Source organism: Helianthus annuus, chromosome 17 (assembly GCF_002127325.2).
Source record: "Helianthus annuus cultivar XRQ/B chromosome 17, HanXRQr2.0-SUNRISE, whole genome shotgun sequence".
Taxonomy (NCBI): Eukaryota; Viridiplantae; Streptophyta; class Magnoliopsida; order Asterales; family Asteraceae; genus Helianthus; species Helianthus annuus.
Window position 1 is genome coordinate 97,348,355 of NC_035449.2, and position 20,692 is coordinate 97,369,046.

The 20,692-nt window shown below is 38.1% G+C and overlaps 2 protein-coding genes across 2 annotated transcripts; one reads left to right on the plus strand and one right to left on the minus strand.

Annotated features, from left to right (window-relative positions):
* The first annotated feature begins 5,546 nt into the window (after positions 1 to 5,546).
* Positions 5,547 to 6,338, plus strand: LOC110924597. The gene has a single exon (XM_022168592.1). The coding sequence runs from the start codon at positions 5,547 to 5,549 to the stop codon at positions 6,336 to 6,338; it is 792 nt and encodes a 263-aa protein (XP_022024284.1).
* A 10,535-nt stretch (positions 6,339 to 16,873) lies between these two features.
* On the minus strand, positions 16,874 to 19,998 carry LOC110920913 (transcription factor bHLH30). Its single transcript, XM_022165149.2, has 2 exons — positions 19,488 to 19,998; positions 16,874 to 17,538 (listed from the first exon to the last, which is right to left on the minus strand). Exons 1-2 carry the CDS (start codon positions 19,791 to 19,793, stop codon positions 17,056 to 17,058), a joined length of 789 nt encoding a protein of 262 aa, XP_022020841.1. The 5' UTR covers positions 19,794 to 19,998; the 3' UTR covers positions 16,874 to 17,055.
* Between the last annotated feature and the right edge of the window lie 694 nt (positions 19,999 to 20,692).

Genomic DNA, 20,692 nt, shown 5'->3' on the forward strand with positions numbered 1-20,692 from the left:
ATAAGTTCAAAACCTATAACAGTGTTTTGCTTTTTAGATTTCATGAGTGTTACCTTTCATTTACAGTTTTTTCGGTTATTTGGTTATTGGAAGAAAGGTTGCTTGGTTAACCCTAGGTTCTTGGCATAAGTCAATTCAATCAAAGCTACTTCAGTAGTTCTTGTTGGAAATTTTGTGAAAATAGCAATTTTCACAAATATAGAAAATGCGTTTTTCCAAATTTTAGATTAGAAATAAATATAAGAAACTGAGGGAATCTTATATATTTATTTATGGGTTTGTGTTCTATGTTGGAAGAGCTTCACAACGAACTAAACCACGTCCAAATCGGAGCTAAGAGGAATGAGATATCGATGCTCACAGTTTCGTGTTTGAAACATTGAATGCTGAAATAATGGGAAAGTGGCACATTGTCCCACATAGGAGAGATTAAACTCAAAGAAGTATTTAAGTGAGAACACTCCCTCTTTATTGTTTCATGGAAGCACACTCTAGTGTACTCGCGAAGGGTGCGAAACACCCTAATTCGCACTTGCACTCGCACACGCATGCACGGCGTGGGGGCAATGTGGTGCTTTGATGGTGCACTTTGCTCGCAGCGCCGCTTGAGAGTCGCCTTTATATTTTTGACCGCGTGTGGCTTGGCAAAGAGGATGCAATGACTAGGTGGTAGACAACGGCGAATTACGTGGTAGGTGGGCACATGTACATGGCACATGACCAGGCTGGTTTGTGTGACAATTGGCACAAAACCGGTAATTTCCGTACAATTTAATTAATACTTGATAACTGCAATTATGTGCTTAAATGTCAACATTGTCTGATTACATACTATACAAGTGAATTCATGCACGTTTTATACTACAAAATATTGCTTTATGCATTAATGAATAGCGTTGCGTCAGAAATACTAGTAAACTCACCGGTAAGGCACATTGTGTCAACAATTCTGCAGAAAGCAGTCAGACAATAGAATTGGGGTCTAGGTGTAGGTCCAACGTCTAAAATACATTAAAACCCAAGAATGGATATGAGGGTTAACATATAGACGTTTCGGAAGCTAGAATATGCACTGAAAAGCACCCGAAACACACTTTAAATGCTAAATTTTACATATTTCAGCAAAATTCAGCATTGTAACAAGATTGTACCATGCAAAAACATGACAAAATGGTCCTGAATACTTTCCTAAGTTTCGGGAATTGAAAGCGTCACAAAAAGATACATAAAGGACACTAAACGGTGCAATTTAGCACTTTAACGAACCGGTAGTTAACCGAACAACCGGACATTACCCGGAACACCAAAATATTGCTAGAAGCATTGTTTTATTATTTTTGAGCTAGTTATGATTCCCGAACACCCTAACACCCACTAAAATATCTAGTAACTAATTAGACTAACTAAATAATTGGATTTGGATTACAAGATAACTATATGGTTCAAGTTTACACTTAAACCCCCTCCCCATATCCTAGTAAAATCGGCCTACATGTCTATTAGAAGATTTTGTTGAATTTTTTAATGAGATATGCTTTGTACTCTTGAGGACATAAGATCCAAAGGTTAAACTCATGTTGGAAAGTTATAAAGCTTAACCACTAGTCCATTAGCCATCATTCGTCAAACAACACTTCACCACAACTCTCTCCTCCCTCCCTTCTACCTCTCGGACGACCCCCACACTCACACCACCGCCATTTTCGTTCACCATTCAAGCATTCCTAGTTCATCTCAAGGTGTTAGAAGCTAAGTTAAGAGGTGTGGAGCTTGTGGATCTTGAAGGACCTTCTTCAATTGCTTTTATCCAACCATTTTGTCATCTTCAAGTTCTAGTATTCTTCCCTAGCCTTGTTGCTAGTGGTGAGCCCTCATGATCTCTCATTTCTTCATATCTTGATGGATAAAAGATGATAAATATTGTTAATCACAAGAACACTAAAGAACATGATCATGATACTTTAACATAAGCTTAAAAATATAAGAATACATGTTGAATGTGTTGATTTGCTTCTTGTTGATTGGTTATTAGTGTTAGTGATGTTAGACATCATATGGAGCCTACTAGATTGTGATTAAACACATGATTTGGTAAGTTAAGGTGGTGATCTTGTAAAAGACCAAGATCATCATACTATATGTCTTCATGAACTTGAATAATGAATGTGATCTTCATATGTAAAGATGATTTAAACAAAATACAAATCTTGTAAATAGATGATTACAAGAATAATTTCCCTAAGAAACCAAGTTTATTTACAAGATTTACAAAGTCATGATTTCTAAATAAACTAACCATATTTTTAGTGTTTAAACAAGACTAGAAACATGTGAGTAACAAGAAAAATACAAAAGAAATATTTTTAGAAAAAATCATCTTACAAGTTGTAAATGACTAAATCTTTTAATAAAGTGATTTACAAACAAATAACCATGTTTTTAAGGGTAACTAAACCTAGTAAATAACATGGTAAGTTACTACAAGTTTTACAAAAACTTCAAGTTCATGATGTAGCGTAATTTACTTGATTTTGGCACTTGGTAAGTGTTGAGTAAGTTGTTGATTGTTGTGATGATTTTAAAAGAAAATAAACACATGTTTTGGAAACATGGGAAACCTCCATTTTTAGGGGAAACTATGTCAAAATTTCTATAGAATTTTGACACTTAGAAAAATATAAGTTTTAGTGAAACTTATTCCCTAAAAATTTACCTAAAAATAGTTAAATTTCAAGATTAAGAAATGATGATTTCTTCAAGATGAAAACTGATACTAAGTATGTATATTTTTGAAAATATATATATATATATATATATATATATATATATATATATATATATATATATATATATATATATATATATATATATATATATTGGTCACCAAATTTTGTGCTAAGTGAATGTAGTATGTATTACATATAATAGTGTATTAGGACTTGAAAATACACTAAATACTCCCAAGGAGTAGAAAAATACAAAATACACATACAACATGCTTAGACAAATACAAGAGAATATATTTATGAAAATATATTACTTGATAGATTATGTAACTTAGACGAGTTACGAACTTAAAATGAAGTTTTGGGCGAAAATACATAACTCGGGTGAAAAATACAAGATACTTATATTTATTTTTGAGGAAATAATATAAGTAAGATACATAGTTAAAAATATAAATTATTCTTAACACACGAAGAATACATAAAAGATGGTGACTTGTACTTGTGCGATACAAGTCTAGTGACTAACGTTAATAAAACACGTTTAGGTCACGACGCTATATAAGCAAACCCCATGAAGTTTACGACGCAAGGAACGCAAAGTTGTGAGTTCATGCTCCCTCTTTTCTTTTAACTGTTTTCAGTTTTATAATTTCGGGGCTGAAGTACATGTTACTAAATGTTTACAGAAAAGTGAGTTTGTCTCCCCACTTTTAAACTTTTACATACTTTTTAAACTTGGGGAAAATACATGTGTTATGGTATGATGGATACAAGAACTAAGGAATGATACATGAAATCGTGTCACGAATAGAGTACCAGAAGCACCATTAATCGTGTACATACTAAGACCGCAGAACAAAAGGTTAGATCTAATGGGTTTTCGAGCAGCCACACTCTTGGTGATAACTAGTACCAAGTAGTGCTTTTGTGTCTCAGTCGTGAATCGACAACTAGAAAAATGCCTATGGTTTGGATGCTTCCTATGTCGTGTCACATGTTAATGGCCTTGCAACCCATTAACAACCTCTATACTTACAGAAATACTTGATTTATACAAATTACATACCATGTTTTCATACAAAGTATACAAACGTTCATTACAAAAACTGCATGAATTCACACCAACATTATGTTGACGATTTTCTAAAAACTCACATGTATTTCAGGTAACTAAAGTGGATGTGCGCGCGGTCATACTCTTGCTCCTGGATGTTGTTTATGTTTTAGTTATGTTATGGCTCAAGACACCGATGCCTCTTTTGCGGGATTTGGTTGTTATATCCCACCTCTGGTGGTGATATAATTACTAATCCTTGAAGCCCATCTTTAAATAAAGTTGTAAACTTGTTAGACAATATTGTATTTGTGTTGTAAACACTTAACTATGTTTTTAGTTATGTAATGTTTGGCATTTGGAGTTATTTTTACGAGCATGTAGTATGTTTACCAATCGTATGCAATGAAAACCTTTCAAGATCACACCTCGTGCTTCCGCCTAAGAAAGGGGTGTGACAGTTTGCGCAGTGACGCATGGACACTAATGTGACACGCACAGCGAACCAAAGTGAGCCAATACGGCGCGACTGTGTGGCGTGATCGTATAGGTTCACTGGTGATGTGGCGTGCGGACGCATGGGTGGTGCAGACCTGTATGATCGCGCATGAAAGTGAGCCAAAATGGCGCACGCGCATCATAGTATCATACGTGCACGCGCGCATGAAAGTGAACCAAAATGGTGCACGCGCACCAGACTGTCTGTCCTGCGCGCACGCGCGACATAATTTTTCAGACTTTAATGACAGAGCAGTTTCACTTCAGCATTTGAAACATACGAGTCAACGGTTTTGACTGAGAATTAAAATGACGAATTAAAGTGTATTGAAGACGTTCAATGCAATTTAATTGTCTCATTTAATTCGTTTTTCTTGTTTCATCTCAGATGCTGTATAAATACAGCATCACTCCCTGCCGCAAAACTACACCGAAAAAACCAACTTATGCAACTTCTTCTCTGCAGAATCATCTTCATTTTCTTTCTAGTTTCAAGGTATACCTTCGGGTTTCGTCAACTCCGGCAGTGCAACTGCGTAGGTTGTTGTATCCTTGAAACAAACGAGTTCTCTTGGGAGGCTCGAAATTTGTTTTAAGGGACCCGTGTCTAACACGATCCTCAGCCAAGAACATCTTTCTGTTTTGTAATTTTGTTCTTGTTGATCTTTTATTTCATTTGTAAGAGTATTGTAATTTACTGCTTTCTTCTTTTCTGTATTGTAATTCAAGTTAATAAAAATTTTATTTTATACGAACGATTACCTACAATCTTAAAACAAATTTTTAAAACACCGTTCATGTAGAATCACAAACTATTCTGCTGTGATTTTCAAACCAGTTTTGACTTCACGCAGTTTGTGTTTTAAAAACTTTTTTTTTTTTTGTGTTTTGATTCAAAGCTGCAACCTTGTCAAAACAGAATTTGTTTTACTTTTCAGTTCTGTCATTGAGTCCTAAAATCTTACTGTTTTAGTCTTCAAAGTTGGACTTAGAAGCTGCACGGCTGGTTTTTGTACTCATTTGTCTTCTGTTTAATTTTAAAACAATAATAAATTAGAATATTTGTTATTTGAAAACAAATTTATTAACTTGGTCTATTGAAATTTTTCAGAATGTCGACTGAAAACAATAACAATATCAATACAAACAACAACAATGTTGTCATGGGAACCCCTGCCAACACTGTGGGAGCGTCCATAGTGGCTAATCATGCTTAACGATCCGAGAAGCTCTCGGGTCTCCACTTCAAAAGGTGGCAATAGAAGATGTTCTTCTACTTGACCACCATAAACCTTGCGAGGTTCCTGGCTGAAACCGCTCCCAAACCTGCGGCAGGGGAGACCGACGCCCAAGCTCAATGCGCGGTGGATGCTTGGAAGCATTCGGATTTCATATGTCGAGGCTATGTACTAAATGATCTTTCGGATGCATTGTGTAATGTTTACTACAATATCAAGACATCAAAAGAATTATGGGAGTTTTTGCATAAAAAGTACAAAACGGAGGATGCGGGAACAAAGAAAATTGTTGTCGCCTGGTTATTGGACTACAAAATGGTTAATAACAAGACTGTTATAAACCAAGTCCAAGAGTTACAAATTATACTTCATGACATCTACGCTGAAGGCATGGTACTTAGCGAGACATTTCAAGTGGCAACCATGATTGAAAAATTGCCTCCTTCGTGGGTAGAATTCAAGAACTACCTAAAGCACAAGCAAAAGGAAATGACCGTGGAGGAACTTGTCGTCCTTCTTCGAATAGAAGAGGACAACAAGGTGGCCCAAAAAGGCACTATTTTGCAAGCTTCGACGAAAGCAAACATGGTGGAAATTGGGGAATCCTCAAAAGGCAATAAGGGTAAACGTGGGAAAAATGACAACAAGGGGAAAGCAAAGGTTAACAACCTTGGACCAAGAAAGGGAGCCGAGAAAAAGAAGTCTGCGCCTTTCCAAAGTACTTGTTACAACTATAACGAGACGGGGCACGTGCTAACCAATGCAAGAAACCAAATCGTGAGTGTGCGCATATGGTTGATGAGGATGGCATGCCTCTAATTGCAATGATAACCAAAGAAGCGACTATGATTGAAGAAGTCAACATGGTGGGTGACAAGCCACTAGGATGGTTTGTTGACACGCGTTCAACCCACCATGTTTGTGGAGATAAGGCTCTTTTCTCAACATTTAAGGAAGCTACGGGTGAAGAAAAGCTTTATATGAGGAATAAAGTTACAGCCGACATCAAGGGTGAAGGCACTGTAATCTTGAAGATGACTTATGGCAAGAAGCTTACCTTGAACAAAGTCCTTTATGTCCCATAAGTCTCGATATTCTATTCATCTTGGCGCCGACAAGATGTATCATGACCTTCGTCAACGATACTGGTGGCCTGGAATAAAGAAGGATATCGCAATCTATGTTTCGAAGTGCCTGACCTGCTCAAAAGTCTAGGCCGAACAACGAAGACCATCTGGCTTGCTTGAACAACCCGAGATCCCGATGTGGAAATAGAAAATCATAGCCATGGACTTTATCACGAAACTCCCGCGTACAACCTGAGGTCACGATAGCATCTAGGTTATCTTTAACCGTTTGACTAAATCTGCTCATTTCCTGTCGATACGAGAAGACTTCAAGGTAGAAAAATTAGCCCAAATCTACACCGATGAAGTTATCTGTCGACACGGTACACCTCGTGACATCATCTCTGACCGCGATGGTCGGTTTATATCGCGTCTTTGGGAAACATTTCAATCCGCTCTCGGTACTACGCTTAATCTAAGTATCGCTTTCCATCCCCAAACCGACGGTTAGACTGAAAAAGCGATTCATACTCTCGAAGACATGCTTCACTCGTGTGTCATTGATTTCGGTGGTAATTGGGACGCTAACTTACCTTTAGTCGAATTCTCGTACAATAATGGTTATCACTCTAGCATACAAATGGCACCATTTGAGGCTTTTACGGAAGAAAATGCCGATCGCCGATTGTGTGGCATGAGATCGGAGATGCGCAGCTAACCGGTCCTGAGCTACTGCAAGAAATGACTGACAAGATCCTCCAAATTCGAGACAATCTGCTGAAAGCTCGAAGTCGTCAGAAAAGTTACGCCGATTGACGACGCAAGCCCCTTGAATTTGACGTTGGCGACCACGTACTCCTAAAGGTATCACCTTGGAAGGGTGTGGTCAGATTCGGCAAGAAGGGAAAGCTCGCGCCTCGATATGTTGGACCCTTTAAGATTCTGGAAAGGATCGGAAAAGTGGCCTACAGACTCGAACTACCGGAGGAACTTAACAACGTCTACCCGACTTTCCATGTATCGAACCTCAGAAAATGCCTAGCCGAGTAGGATTTACAAGTTCCGCTAGAGGATCTCCAAGTGGACAAAACATTACACTTCGTGGAGAAGCCTATCGAGATCATGGATCGAGAAACCAAGAAGCTCAGGCGCTCACGCATTCCTATTGTGAAAGTTCGCCGGGAAGGCAAACGCGGCGCAGAGTTCACCTGGGAACTCGAAAGTGACATGAAAGCGAAGTACTCGCTATTGTTTTTTATATCTTAAGCCTAATTTTGGGACGAAATTACCTTAAGTAGGGGAGGTTGTAACACCCCGTGTTACGAAAGTCAAAGTCAAGATTGAAGTCAAAGGAAGAAAAGATTACTAATTGCAATCTGTCACTCCTTGCTCAACTACTGTTTTGACTTCTTTGACTTGTAATTGATCTATTTATTTTATCGCTTTATTTGTATTATGTGGAGTATCTATTAATAATCGAGATTAATCGCTATTTATCGCATTATCGCTAATCGCATCGCAATCGCATTCGCGCCTTGATTGGTAGATGCTGAATATTGTTTTACGTGTGCGTGCTACTTATGTGTTACTTGTGCATGTTTACTTTATGTTTTGTGGTGATTAATCGAAACGCAATCGCAACTCTAACGCAACGCGACTTAATCGCAAACGCTAAGCGCAAGTTATTTATAGTGATTGCATGTTAGATATAGTAGTTAGGTTATTTGTGTAACTAGTGGGTAATTCTATCGCATCGCAACGCTCAACACGCGAAACGAAATGCCGAAACCAAACTCGCAGAACCCACTTAATCGAGTGGCCAACCGATCGAATGGCCAACCGATTGGATGACCACCCGATCGGGTAGCCATCCGATCGAGTTGCTATTCGACACTTGCTCCCTTTCCTCTTTTGGAAACCCTATAAATACCCTCCTGTCACATCATGTGACAGCTCCTCCAGTCGACCAGTCGCACTCAAGTCTTCTTTCTCTCGATTTCTCGCGATTCTTGTAAGTTTTCAACCTAAATCTTGTACTTCTATGATCTACACACACTTCTTCATCATTTTCTCTTTGAATCCTAACTTTTAACCGTGAAATCAACGGATTTGAGGTGTTCTATGATGATGTCATCATGGAGTTCTTATGAACTTCAAGTTTTGGCCTCATTCCACCAAGAACAACTCAGATCTGAAGGATTTCCACAAGATTTAACAACGTTTTCGCATAGATCTACACATATTCATGGTAAAAAAAAGATTGAAAGATGGTTTTCCAACTTTCTTTCAACTCTTTTACACTAAATGCACTCAAAACCGATAGAATCGGAGCTCGTTCTGATCTTCTACTCATTCTTAGTGATGTGTTGGTTCAAAATCTGGTTTCTATCAAAGAGAATACCGATTTCGGGATAAACATGAACAACCGTCTCGAACAGTTAACTAATCAGACTAGGGTGATTCCTGTTCGATCGGATCACTGGGGTTATGATGGGGTTTCTGTTGTTTAGCACGTTATCACACCGTCTCGATCAAACTACAAAACTTTCAAACTAATCAAGTTCAAGACGATTTGGTTCGTTGGGACGGATTGCCGCCCGATCGGATAGCCATCTGATCAGATAGCTATCCGATCGAACGACTATCCGATCGGCTTGCATTGGTTCAACACTTAAACTTTTATTCAACTTTTCAAAGGTCTGAACGTAGAACGGATTGCCGTCCAGTCGGATAGCCATCCGATCGAACGACCATCCGACTATGTGACATTTGGAACTTTGACACTTAATCATTTTCATAATTTTCAAAGATAATCAGTAGCTAACGGATTGCCAATCGATCGGATAGCTATCCGATCGAGTGACCATCCTGCTGTGAACTTGTTCTCACTAAGTGTTCTATCAGTCGGATCGCTATCCGATCGAACGACCGTTTGATCGATCGACCTGAAGGGTAGAGATACTTCTCTGTTTTCTAAATGCTACAACGAAAACTTCATAGCCATCATACACAAACGCATCCTTACCAAATGATGTCAATCCAATCGAATGGCCATCCGATCGGGTTGCCACTCAACACTTGATCACTTTTCACCGTTTTGCGCACCGCTCATCGTTATGCTATCGTTAACTGTTCAGGCTAATCTCTCAGCGCTCCCTTCAATCCAAGACAGTGTTTATTAACTTAAACACTCTCTATGAGTATACTCGAACCCTTTTTGCTTTACGCACTTTTGGGTGTTACATACGTTACTTATTTAAATCACAATCGACACACAATGCAAACACAATTCATACGCTGACTGTTATTGCATGTTACGTGTTATTCGATGAATGCTTGTATGTTATGTTTATACAGTGATTGATGCCTGACACCTTAGCAACGATAGTACTATAGTTCGGACTCAGCACCTGTCGTGGACAGGGGTTGTTAAGGGCTTTACTTCACGTGTCCCAGTGGGGATATGTGTTGCGCATTCTACAACTCGCAGTCACGTTATATTTCATTGTTGATAACCTACTAGTTTTCACTTCGCTACATGTTACATGCTGGTTACGCGTAGACTATTTCGAACTCTATTATACTATATCAAACTTGTATGCTCACCTTTACACCATGTGTATTGACCTCTATTTTAACGTATGTGACAGGTGCCTAAGATGCTAGCATTGTTGTGCTTTGGTGAATCAAGTTAGGGGTCTAGTTATGTCACGCTTAAATCTGAGTTGTCGGAGCAGTGTTTGTTTTTGAGACAATTATTTTTAATAATTGTTTTATTTGGATATGTTGTGGTATGGGACATGACGTTTTAATATTCGGTAATTAATAGTTGTTATGGATACTCATGGACAATCTGTTTCGCTCAGTGCCATGCCCCGATGTTTCCGCCATCGGTTGGGGTGTGACACCAGAGATACGGAAGAATCTCATTTCGGGTTGGATGCTCAACAAGCTTGGTTTTCGTCTAATGTTTGAATCGGACAAGTTTGTGTTATCTAGACGTGGAATGTTTGTTGGAAAGGGCTATGCCCTTAATGGTATGTTCAAAATGAATGTAATGGTTGTTAACAACAACAGAGATATGAATGGAACTACTATTTCTACTTACATGATTGAGTCTTCGAATGTTTGGCATGGTAGACTAGGACATGTAAATTTTAATTCTTTACTACGTTTGATTAAATTAAATATGATACCAACATTCCATATTGAGTCTGATTACAAATGCGGGTCATGTGTAGAATCCAAACTTACAAGATCATCGTTTAAATCGGTTGAACGAATAATCGAACCCCTTGATTTAATTCATACCAATATGTGTGATTTAAAAGCAGTTCCCACACGTGGAGGAAACAAGTATTTTATCACGTTTATTGATGATTGTACTAAATATTAGGATATTGCTATGTATATTTACTTAAAAGTAAAGACGAAGCAATAGAAAAGTTTATCTTGTACAAAAACGAAGTTGAGAATCAACTTAAAAAGAAGATAAAAGCAGTGAGAAGCGACCGAGGAGGTGAATATGTTGCACCTTTTGCGGATTTATGCGCAAAAAGTGGCATCATACATGAATGTACACCTCCTTATTCTCCACAATCAAATGGCGTCGTGAAACAAACGAATCGCACATTGAAAGTGATGATGAATGCCATGTTGATTAGTTCGGGTGTGAACCGAGAAATGTGGGAGGACGCCATTCTCTCAGCAAACTATCTTTTGAACAAGCTACCACTAAAAAACAGGGACGAAACTCCATATGAATTACGGAGAGGAAGAAAGCCTTCATACAAATACATGAAAGTGTGGGGGAGCCTAGCAAAGGTGATTGCATATTCATAGAATATGCACATCAAAGTAGTGCACATCGTTTTCTTGTACATGAGTCCAAGAATCCCGATGTACACAAACACACTATCATGGAGGCAAATCATAACATTGTTTCATATTATGAAAATGTGTTTCCTGTGCTAGGACAAACACATGCAACTTCATCAACAACGGTTAATGAAGCAGGTCCAAGTTCATCCACATGGTTAGATGAAAGACATGAACGACCCGAGGTTGAGGAGGGTGAGCATAGACGAAGCAAGCGACCAAGGATTGAAAAATCTTTTGGTCCAGACTTCATGAGCTATATGGTTGAGGGTGAGCCCAATACCTACCGCGAGGCGGTTACCTCCACAGAAGGATCTCAATGGTAAAAAGCAAATATGAATGAAATTGATTCTATATTGCAAAATCATACTTGGGAATTAGTAGATCTTCCACCCGGTTGTAAACCACTTGGATATCATTGGATATTCAAAAGGAAGATGAAAGCAGACAGAAGTATTGATAAACACAAGGCGAGGTTAGTAATAAAAGGATTTAGACAAAAAGAAGGTCTAGACTACTTTGATACATACTCGCTTGTGACACGAATAACCTCTATAAGATTGGTTCTTGGAATTGCGGCTCTAAGAAATTTGGAAGTTCACAAAATGGATGTAAAAACCACATTTCTAAATGGCGATTTAGAAGAAGAAACTTAAATGGAACAACTGGAGGGTTTTTCCGCCACAGGAAAAGAGGGCAAAGTATGTAAACTTTTCAAGTCTTTGTATGGCTTGAAGCAAGCTCCAAAACAATGGCACCAAAAGTTTAATCATGTCATGATTGACAATGGTTTCAAAATAAATGAGTGTGACAAATGTGTATATTTTAAAGAAACACCAAGAGGTTATGTAATTTTATGTCTTTATGTAGATGACATGCTTATCATTGGGAGTGTGATAATATGATCAACTCAACTAAAGATATGTTGAAAGTGAAGTCTGACATGAAAGACATGGGCCTAGCGGATGTGATTCTTGGAGTTAAAATCACTAGAACCCAAAATGGTCTTGTATTGAGTCAATCTCACGATGTAGACAAGATCCTTGGGAAATTCAATTCGGATGATACGACTATAGCTCGAACTCCAATTGATAACACCCAATGTCTAAGGGAAAATAGAGGCGACGATGTTGCTCAGATAGAGCACTCAAGGATCATTGGTAGTCTTATGTATCTAATGACATGTACTAGACCTAACTTAGCATATGCTGTGAGCAGGCTAAGTCGATACACTAGTAATCCAAGTTCGGATCATTGGAAAGCTATCAAAATGGTGCTTAGATACATAAGATACACAAGAGATTACAGATTATACTATACCCATGATCTGACCGAATGATACACTGATGCAAACTGGATATCGGATATAAAAGATGACACATTGACAAGAGGATATGTGTTTACACTTGAGGAAATGGCTATAGCTTGGAAGTCATCCAAGCAAACTGTTATAACTAGATCCAAGATGGAATCTAAGTTCGTCGCATTGGATAAAAGCGGGGAAGAGGCAGAGTCGCTACGTCAATTTATGGAAGATATTCCAAGATGGCCAAAGCCTTTGTAGGCGATTTGCATACATTGTGACAACCAATCAGCAATTGTTAGAGCTCAAGGCTCAATGTACAATGGCAGATCAAGGCACATTCGACGTAGACACAACACGGTACGACAACTAATCTCAACGGGTGTTATCGCGATTGACTATGTTAGGTCAAAGGAGAACATTGCAGACCCGTTAACAAAAGGCTTAAGCAAAGATTTAGTTTATAAGTCGGCAAGAGGAATGGGACTAAAGCCCGTAGAAGAAGAGAATATGAGGGAAACCTAACCTAGTTAACTGGAGATCCCAAGATCTAAGGTTCAATAGGACAACTTAATCATAAACCTAAAGGGAGTCACTATGGGGGGTAGCCCAAAATTAATAAAGGGAGTTATATACTTCCTAGTCCATTCCTATCAATGACATGAATGAAGGTTAAGCATGTTGAGGTTAAGGATCTGAGTAAATCTAAATTAACCATGATGCTTTTAATGATTCAAAGGAATCAACTATGTTAGAGAGAAGTGGGGTCACTTCGAATGGATTTGTGGGGAGGCGCAAATCCTAGAGCTCTCGCAGAACCAAGAAAGTGTTCCATGACCATAAACGGACACAACCATCAGGACTTGACTAAACCAGGGAGAGTATTGTGTGAATGTCTATTGTCTCCTACAGTATACAAGACCCTAGGAGGCTAAGTATGGTTCACAAAAGAAAGTTCAAAGGTTCAACCTACCTATCTTGCAATACTCAATTGTTGAATGTGTATTATTGAAATTTGAAATATCGATTTCTATTCATGTAGGGAATTGTTGGAAATTTTGTGAAAAATAGAAATTTTCACAAATATAGGAAAAGCATTTTTCCTAATTTTGGACTAGAAATAAATATAAGAAACTGAGGGGATCTTATATATTTATTTGTGGGTTTGTGTTCTATGTTGGAAGAGTTTTGTAACGAACTAAACCATGTCCAAAACAGAGCTAAGATGAATAAGATATCAATGCTCAAAGTTTGGTGTTTGAAACATTGAATACTGAAATAATGGGAAAGTGCCACCTTGTCCCACATAGAAGGAGAGATGAAACTCAAAGTGGTATTTAAGTGAGAACACTCCCTCCTTATTGTTTCATGGAAGCACACTCTAGTGTACTTGCGAAGGGTACAGAGCTCCCTAACTTGCACACGCACGCGCGTGGCGTGAGGGCAATGTGGCGCTTTGATGGCATGGACACTAATGTGATGCGCACCAAAGTGAGCCAATACGACACGACTGTGTGACGTGATCGTATAGGTTCACTGGTGATGTGGCGAGCGGGCGCATGAGTGGTGCAGACCTGTATGATCGCGCATGAAAGTGAGCCAAAATGGCGCACACGCATCATACTGTCAAACTTGAATGTGCGCATGAAAGTGAGCCAAAATGGCGCACGCGCACCAGACTGTCTGTCCTACGCGCGCGCGCGACAAAATCTTCCAGACTTTAATGACAGAGCAATTTCACTTCAGCATTTGAAACAGACGCAATGGTTTTGACTGAGAATTAAATGACGAATTAAAGTGCATTGAAGACGTTTAATGCAATTTAATTCTATCATTTAATTCGTTTTTCCTGTTTCATCTCAGATGCTGTATAAATAGAGCATCACTACCTGCTGCAAAACTACACCGAAAATTCACCAACTTATGCAACTTCTTCTCTTTAGAATCATCTTCATTTTCTTTCTAGTTTCAAGGTATACCTTCGGGTTTCGTCAACTCCGGCAGTGCAACTTCGTAGGTTGTTGTATCCTTGAAACAAACGAGTTCTTTTGGGAGACTCGAAATTTGTTTTAAGGGACCCGTGTCTAACACGATTCTCAGCCAAGAACATCTTTCTGTTTTGTAATTTTGTTCTTGTTTATCTTTTATTCCATTTGTAACAGTATTGTAATTTACTGCTTTCTTCTTTTTTGTATTGTAATTCAAGTTAATAAAGATTTTATTTTATTTTATACGAACGGTTTCCTACAATTCTGTGCATCGGTAATTCAATCAAAGCTACTTAGTATCTCATGTGTGGGAAGCTTTTACAAGACAACTCATATGTAACATTAGAAGTGTTACATATTTTTATAAAAATTTGTTTTAATATATTTATGAGCTCAGCGGATCCTATGGGTCAAAAGCGGCGTCGAATAGATGGATTTGGTTCAAATAAATCGTTGGCTGGGAAGACGAGCACTATTTTTTTTTCTTTCTTGCTGCTGTTAGATTTTTTGGCCCAAATTGGTTCGAGATGTGGAACACTTTGCCCGACGTTTACAGTGCCACCGAGCCAAGAGTCACACTCTCTACCTGATGGATTATTCATGCCGTTGCCTATACGATGTTAGTATCGACTTTGTCATCGGTTTACCCCATACACGCAGCCAAAAGGATTCCACTATGATGGTGGTAGACCGCTTCTCTAAAATGGCCCATTTCATTGCATGTCATACCACTCATGATGTTGTCCAAATAGCTAACCTCTATTTCAAGGAGATAGTTCGTCTTCACAGAATTCCACGATCCATGGTTAGTGACTTCCGGCTGACTCTATGGAGAAAATTGGGTACTAAGCTGAAATTTAGTACCACAAGTCGCCCACAAACTGATGGGCAAACAGAGGTTACCAATCGTACACTCAAATCCTTGCTCAGGGCTCTCATCAAGACTAATCTGAAATAGCGGGAGGAAATGTTGCCACATGCTGAGTTCCTTATAATAGGACTCCCAACAAAACTACAGGCATTAGCCCTTTCATGGTCGTCTACGACTTGAACCCTAAAACGCCACTTGACCTCGTCGTCCTTAACACAACCTCCAAGTTCAATCAGGAGGCTAGTGATAGAGTTGCTGATATTAAAGCTTTACATCAGCAAATACAGGAGAAAATTACAAAGACAAATGAACTCCTCAAGCACTGTCGGGATAAAGGACGCAAACACATCCTGTTTCAGCCAGGTGATCTTGTATAGGTGCATTATCGCAAGGAGCGATATCCGACCAAGCATATCGTTCCAAGCTTAGCCCCAGGTCTAATGGTCCATTCAAGATTCTCACCAAGGTCAATGATAACGTCTTCAAAGTCGACCTTCCAGGAATGCCAGGTAACTGACTTACAACCCTATAATGATCCTGATGGACCCATTCCATGTTTGGAGGCAAACTTTTTTGAAGAAAGAGAGGATGATAGGAGAGGGCCAGAGGAACCAGACCCGATTGCTGCAGCACCTGACCCGTACCGGCCCCTTGACCCGATTCTAGATCCGAGTCAATTTGGGCATATGTGGTTCAGCATGGTTTAGTCAAATCCAGCTGATGATTAGTCGCAGATATGGTCTTATCACACCCACGCTCTCTACATAGAGCTGAAAATTTTGTTTCCCTAATTTCTTTATTTTATTTCCATGATATTTTATTTGAACTTTTCTCAGCTGTTATTCAATTTCCTTAACTATTTCCTTTTCATCAGTATGAATTGCCAATACGTGAATGAAGAAGGGGTAGATTTGAATTACCCTAATTTCTTTATCTAGAGTATTTTTTTCCATTGCTATCCTAGTTATTGGCAGAATTAGGAGGTGATTTTGGAAGCTGGTTTGAGGTCTGTATCGAGAATCCTCAGATTAGAACTGCCCAGCGTAACCTTTGGGTGGTGAATTCTATATCTCAGAGGATTGTTGCTGTAGTTTGTCCTATTTCGGGTTATCCTAGATGCAATTACTAAGCTGCTGGCCATCACGAACAACCAAACAGCCGAAGGCACATCTAAACACACCCCTTGAGTACTAAGAAACAATCAATCATAACAAGATAAGATCCATACAAGATAACTTTTATCATGAAAATAGGAACAAAAAGCACATATAGATTTTTATTATCTACAATAAACTTGTAGCAACAACATGTTTGGCATACAAATTATGCATCAGAAATGGAATATGTAAAATGATTTTGTATGCACCTGGCGAAACAGGCAGGTGGGTCTGGTCTAACGAGTTCAGGCCAAAACATATAAACACCTCATTTACCAGAAGTCCCCTAAAGAAGACGAGTTAGAGGGCGTAAAAAATGACACCCTCCGTCTTTTGTTTGAAAGAGAATTACTTTCAGAAAACTCTTGTGAAGCATAGAATTTATCAAGAACCGATTTGAGTGCCTGATGAATCGAACTCACGATATCTTTGATGTTTACATCATCTTTGCTACCCGTAATTACAAAAAGATTCATCATCCTGCTTCCTAATGTCGCGATTTCTGTACGAATTGTTTTTAAGTTGAGACCATCAAGAGCTTCTTTTAAGTCGGATAAAACCTCGTGTTTATACTCACAACAGAGAGATGCTCGTATGGAATATGATGATTCATCTAGACTGTTATCATCTTGTTGTTCAACTTTTACTTCATCGATATCCATCGGGATAAGAACGTCTTTAGTGGCTTTTGTTGCAGTCTTCCTTAATTGCTTCAAATTCGAGATGACTTCCGCAAGTAACGACGCTTTGTCCATCTGTTTGTTCATAAGAAAGGTAACTAACTCAGCTATGTTTTCTTTGCTTTACAATTTTTTAATTAAGGGGGAAAACATAAAATGCTGACTAAAATTATGTTCGGGTAGCAAAAGAGAGGATGAGGGAGGTTGGGTAACGCCCCAGACCAAAATGAACCGGTTAGGGCTGGGTCTAAATGCGTTAGGTCTTAAATGGGTCAACTCACCCAACCCTTTTAATAAACTGTATGTGTTCGGGTTGTGTTGGGTTGGGTTGGGTTGTGGTCTTATGGATAACTAGGCTGACCCGCAACAGGTTTAAAATTAAAATTAAAGAAAATAAAAATGTTAGGAGCTAAACCTGCCGGTCCTTTTGACCGATTTAGATAAGAGTTACACTAGTCATGTTTGGGTTAGAGTTGTGTTTTTCTACAAGATTAACTACATGAGTCTTGTTTGCATTGGGTGGAAGTGTGGAACCAACCCACAACCTTAACACAAACGAATTTCCAACCCTTCTTAACGGGTCAAAACAGGTAACTTTTAGTGTGGGAATAAACAGGTTTAAATGGCCCAAAGCACTTTATGTCAAAACTTTTAATTTTGTTATTATAAATATAATTGTGTAAACTCTTCTTTCAAAGACTGCATTGCATGTTTCAATAACAATCTATTTTTCTAAATAAAATGATTTCGTATATATCGAATTTGATTCATTCAACATGTTTGACTTTCTACGGCTTTGATATGGAAATGGTCAAATAATATGTTAGTTGACTTTGAGAGGTTAACTAGCTATCCATGTTAGTAAAGCATCAAATCAAGTTTTCTTGTAGCAGCTTCTTACCTACGCTCTAAACTTGTTATTTTTGACCCGTCTATGTATCATTATCGCAACTAAGATTTACCAAACAATCTAAACTAACTATTGTGACTCGTATTCGCATGATGGTATCAAACAAGCATGAAAAAACTACATCTACCACTCTATTGTGCACTTATATAAAAAATCATTAAATCACTTGCGTTGTCAATGAAATAAAATTGGTATTAATTAGTCGAAAAGATGTTAAAGTAAGCTGTTGAACTAAACCTGATACGGATCCAGGAATCCAGTGGCTACTAGGCTCATACATGGACTAGTTAGTTGGACAAGGCAAACAGGCTAAAAAAGGGCCCAATACAAAAAGAGCATAACTTACAACTTGGTCTACGTGTGGAATTAAAGGGACCATAAGTAACTCATGGAATGGTCTCGACGAGCCAGATCATGTGGCAAACAACAATAGGCTGTTTGTCCTAACTGTCGGACCTGAATTTCGTCAACTAGAGCCCCAATTTCGATACGGACGGTATTTCCCAATATTCACTATTTCGATTTATTTTAAGTATTATGCGTAACAACAAGTGAATCTTTAATTTGAGTAACTCATGTCTTTAATTTAGGAAGACAATTTCATAATTAGGTGGCAAATTTCAGTTTTTAATTTGGGCTTAACAAAAACACGATGGTTGTGTTTTTCTGATTACATAAGGTCAAAGCAATGATCGTATTCTTCAAGTCCGAATAATAACTTTGAAAATCATCTCTTAGCATCCCCAAATTTATAATGATTCCTCTAGATTGTATCTTAACAAAAACACAAAACCTTATTTTCCCACCATTTGGTTTCAAGAAAACAGATGCACAGTGTCTTTTGTTAGACAAATTTGATAATGAAACCAATATATTAAAAAAAAAAAAAAAAAAAAAAACATGAAAATTAGTTAGTACTCCTTAACACTTACCAGAAGTAGCCACGTCTAAATGAATTAAATTGGAGAAAAATCCATAATATATTTTGACTTTTCACTGCAAGAACTTTGACCTAAAAAGTCAAATTGCAGTCATGGCTACTGCCCCAAATAACCAAACAAGACCATATGAAACAAACTAATAATGAATCAAATACTAAAAATAAGCAACTAACCTTGGCAGTACCCGGAAGAAGACTACGAAGCACAGATAAATGTCCATTAATCCTCTCTCTACGACGTCGTTCCGCTTCACTATGATTCCTCAAGGCCATTGAAGCCTTATCTGCTTTGTGATTAACCAGATGATGATAATTATGATGAAAAGCTCCAGGTCTCACCAATGCCCTCACAATCTCACCCTTCTCACTATCCAACACCAGTGAAGAAGAAGAAGACGACGTGGTTCGACCATAAGCCTCTCTCATCATCATCATTTCTTTTAGCACATACTCCTCTGATGGTGTAAGAGGGAAATCCATGGAATGGAAATTGCGAGTGGTTATTGAACAAAGAAAGTGATTACGGAAGTGGGTTTTGGTCCATGATTGAAATTATTTGGAGGTGTCATGTTGAAGAAATAGAGATGATTGGTAGTAGTAGTAGGATCAGTTAAGAGAGATGGAGATCGAGGCTTTGCTCTTTCAACCGAGAATTGCGTAAATCACCTCTATTTAAACAGGTTTTTGTTTTGTCGGTTTCGTAACAAGTTGGGATCAATCTATTAATTAATAAAAATATGTATCATATATGAATTTATAGTTATACATTAAAATCTAGGAGTATGCGGCCAGGTTAGGCAAACAACAAACCGTATGGGTCCCACAAACAATTGGTGGGGTTACGTGGCCATGAGAACCAGCTCATCACTTTTTCTATGTCAAAAAGACTATATGTTCTAAAACATTCAATATTTTTTTATGTCAAAAAGAGACTATATGTTCTAAAATCTTTTCATGATGAACAAGTAGCAGTATTTTATTTCGACTCCCATATCCTTCTAACACCTTTTCTAGGTTTTTCTTGTCATCATCTAGCCTTGATTTGATTCTATCCCAAAACAATCCAAAAGTTCAAATCAAAATAGTTTCATATTTTAGCCTTTTTCAAAAGATAAGTTCGTTATATACTGTAAATCCGTCTGTAAAGAAAATTGATAGATAACCACTAATTAAGGGTTTTAAATGATAAATTTTAGATCAAACAGATGTGTTTTATATGTCCGCCCCATCAAAACCTTTATGAGGGTTGGCTTCGTGTTTGTAACTTCACTTTTGATCAAAATTTATTCAAAAGTTATGTACATCTAAAGTTGAGAACTTGATATCACCATCTGACATATGTTTCATGGCCCATTGTTTTGTGAAATGTTGTCAATTTA

What these genes read in the sequence shown, in the direction of transcription:
- LOC110924597 (XM_022168592.1), top strand. Translation starts at nt 5,547, where the DNA reads ATGTTCTTCTACTTGACCACCATAAACCTTGCGAGGTTCCTGGCTGAA.
- LOC110920913 (XM_022165149.2), bottom strand. Translation starts at nt 19,793, where the DNA reads ATGGATTTCCCTCTTACACCATCAGAGGAGTATGTGCTAAAAGAAATG. An exon ending in TTCTTCCGGGTACTGCCAAG is followed by an intron (nt 17,539 to 19,487) that starts GTTAGTTGCTTA and finishes ATGAACAAACAG; the next exon opens with ATGGACAAAGCGTCGTTACT.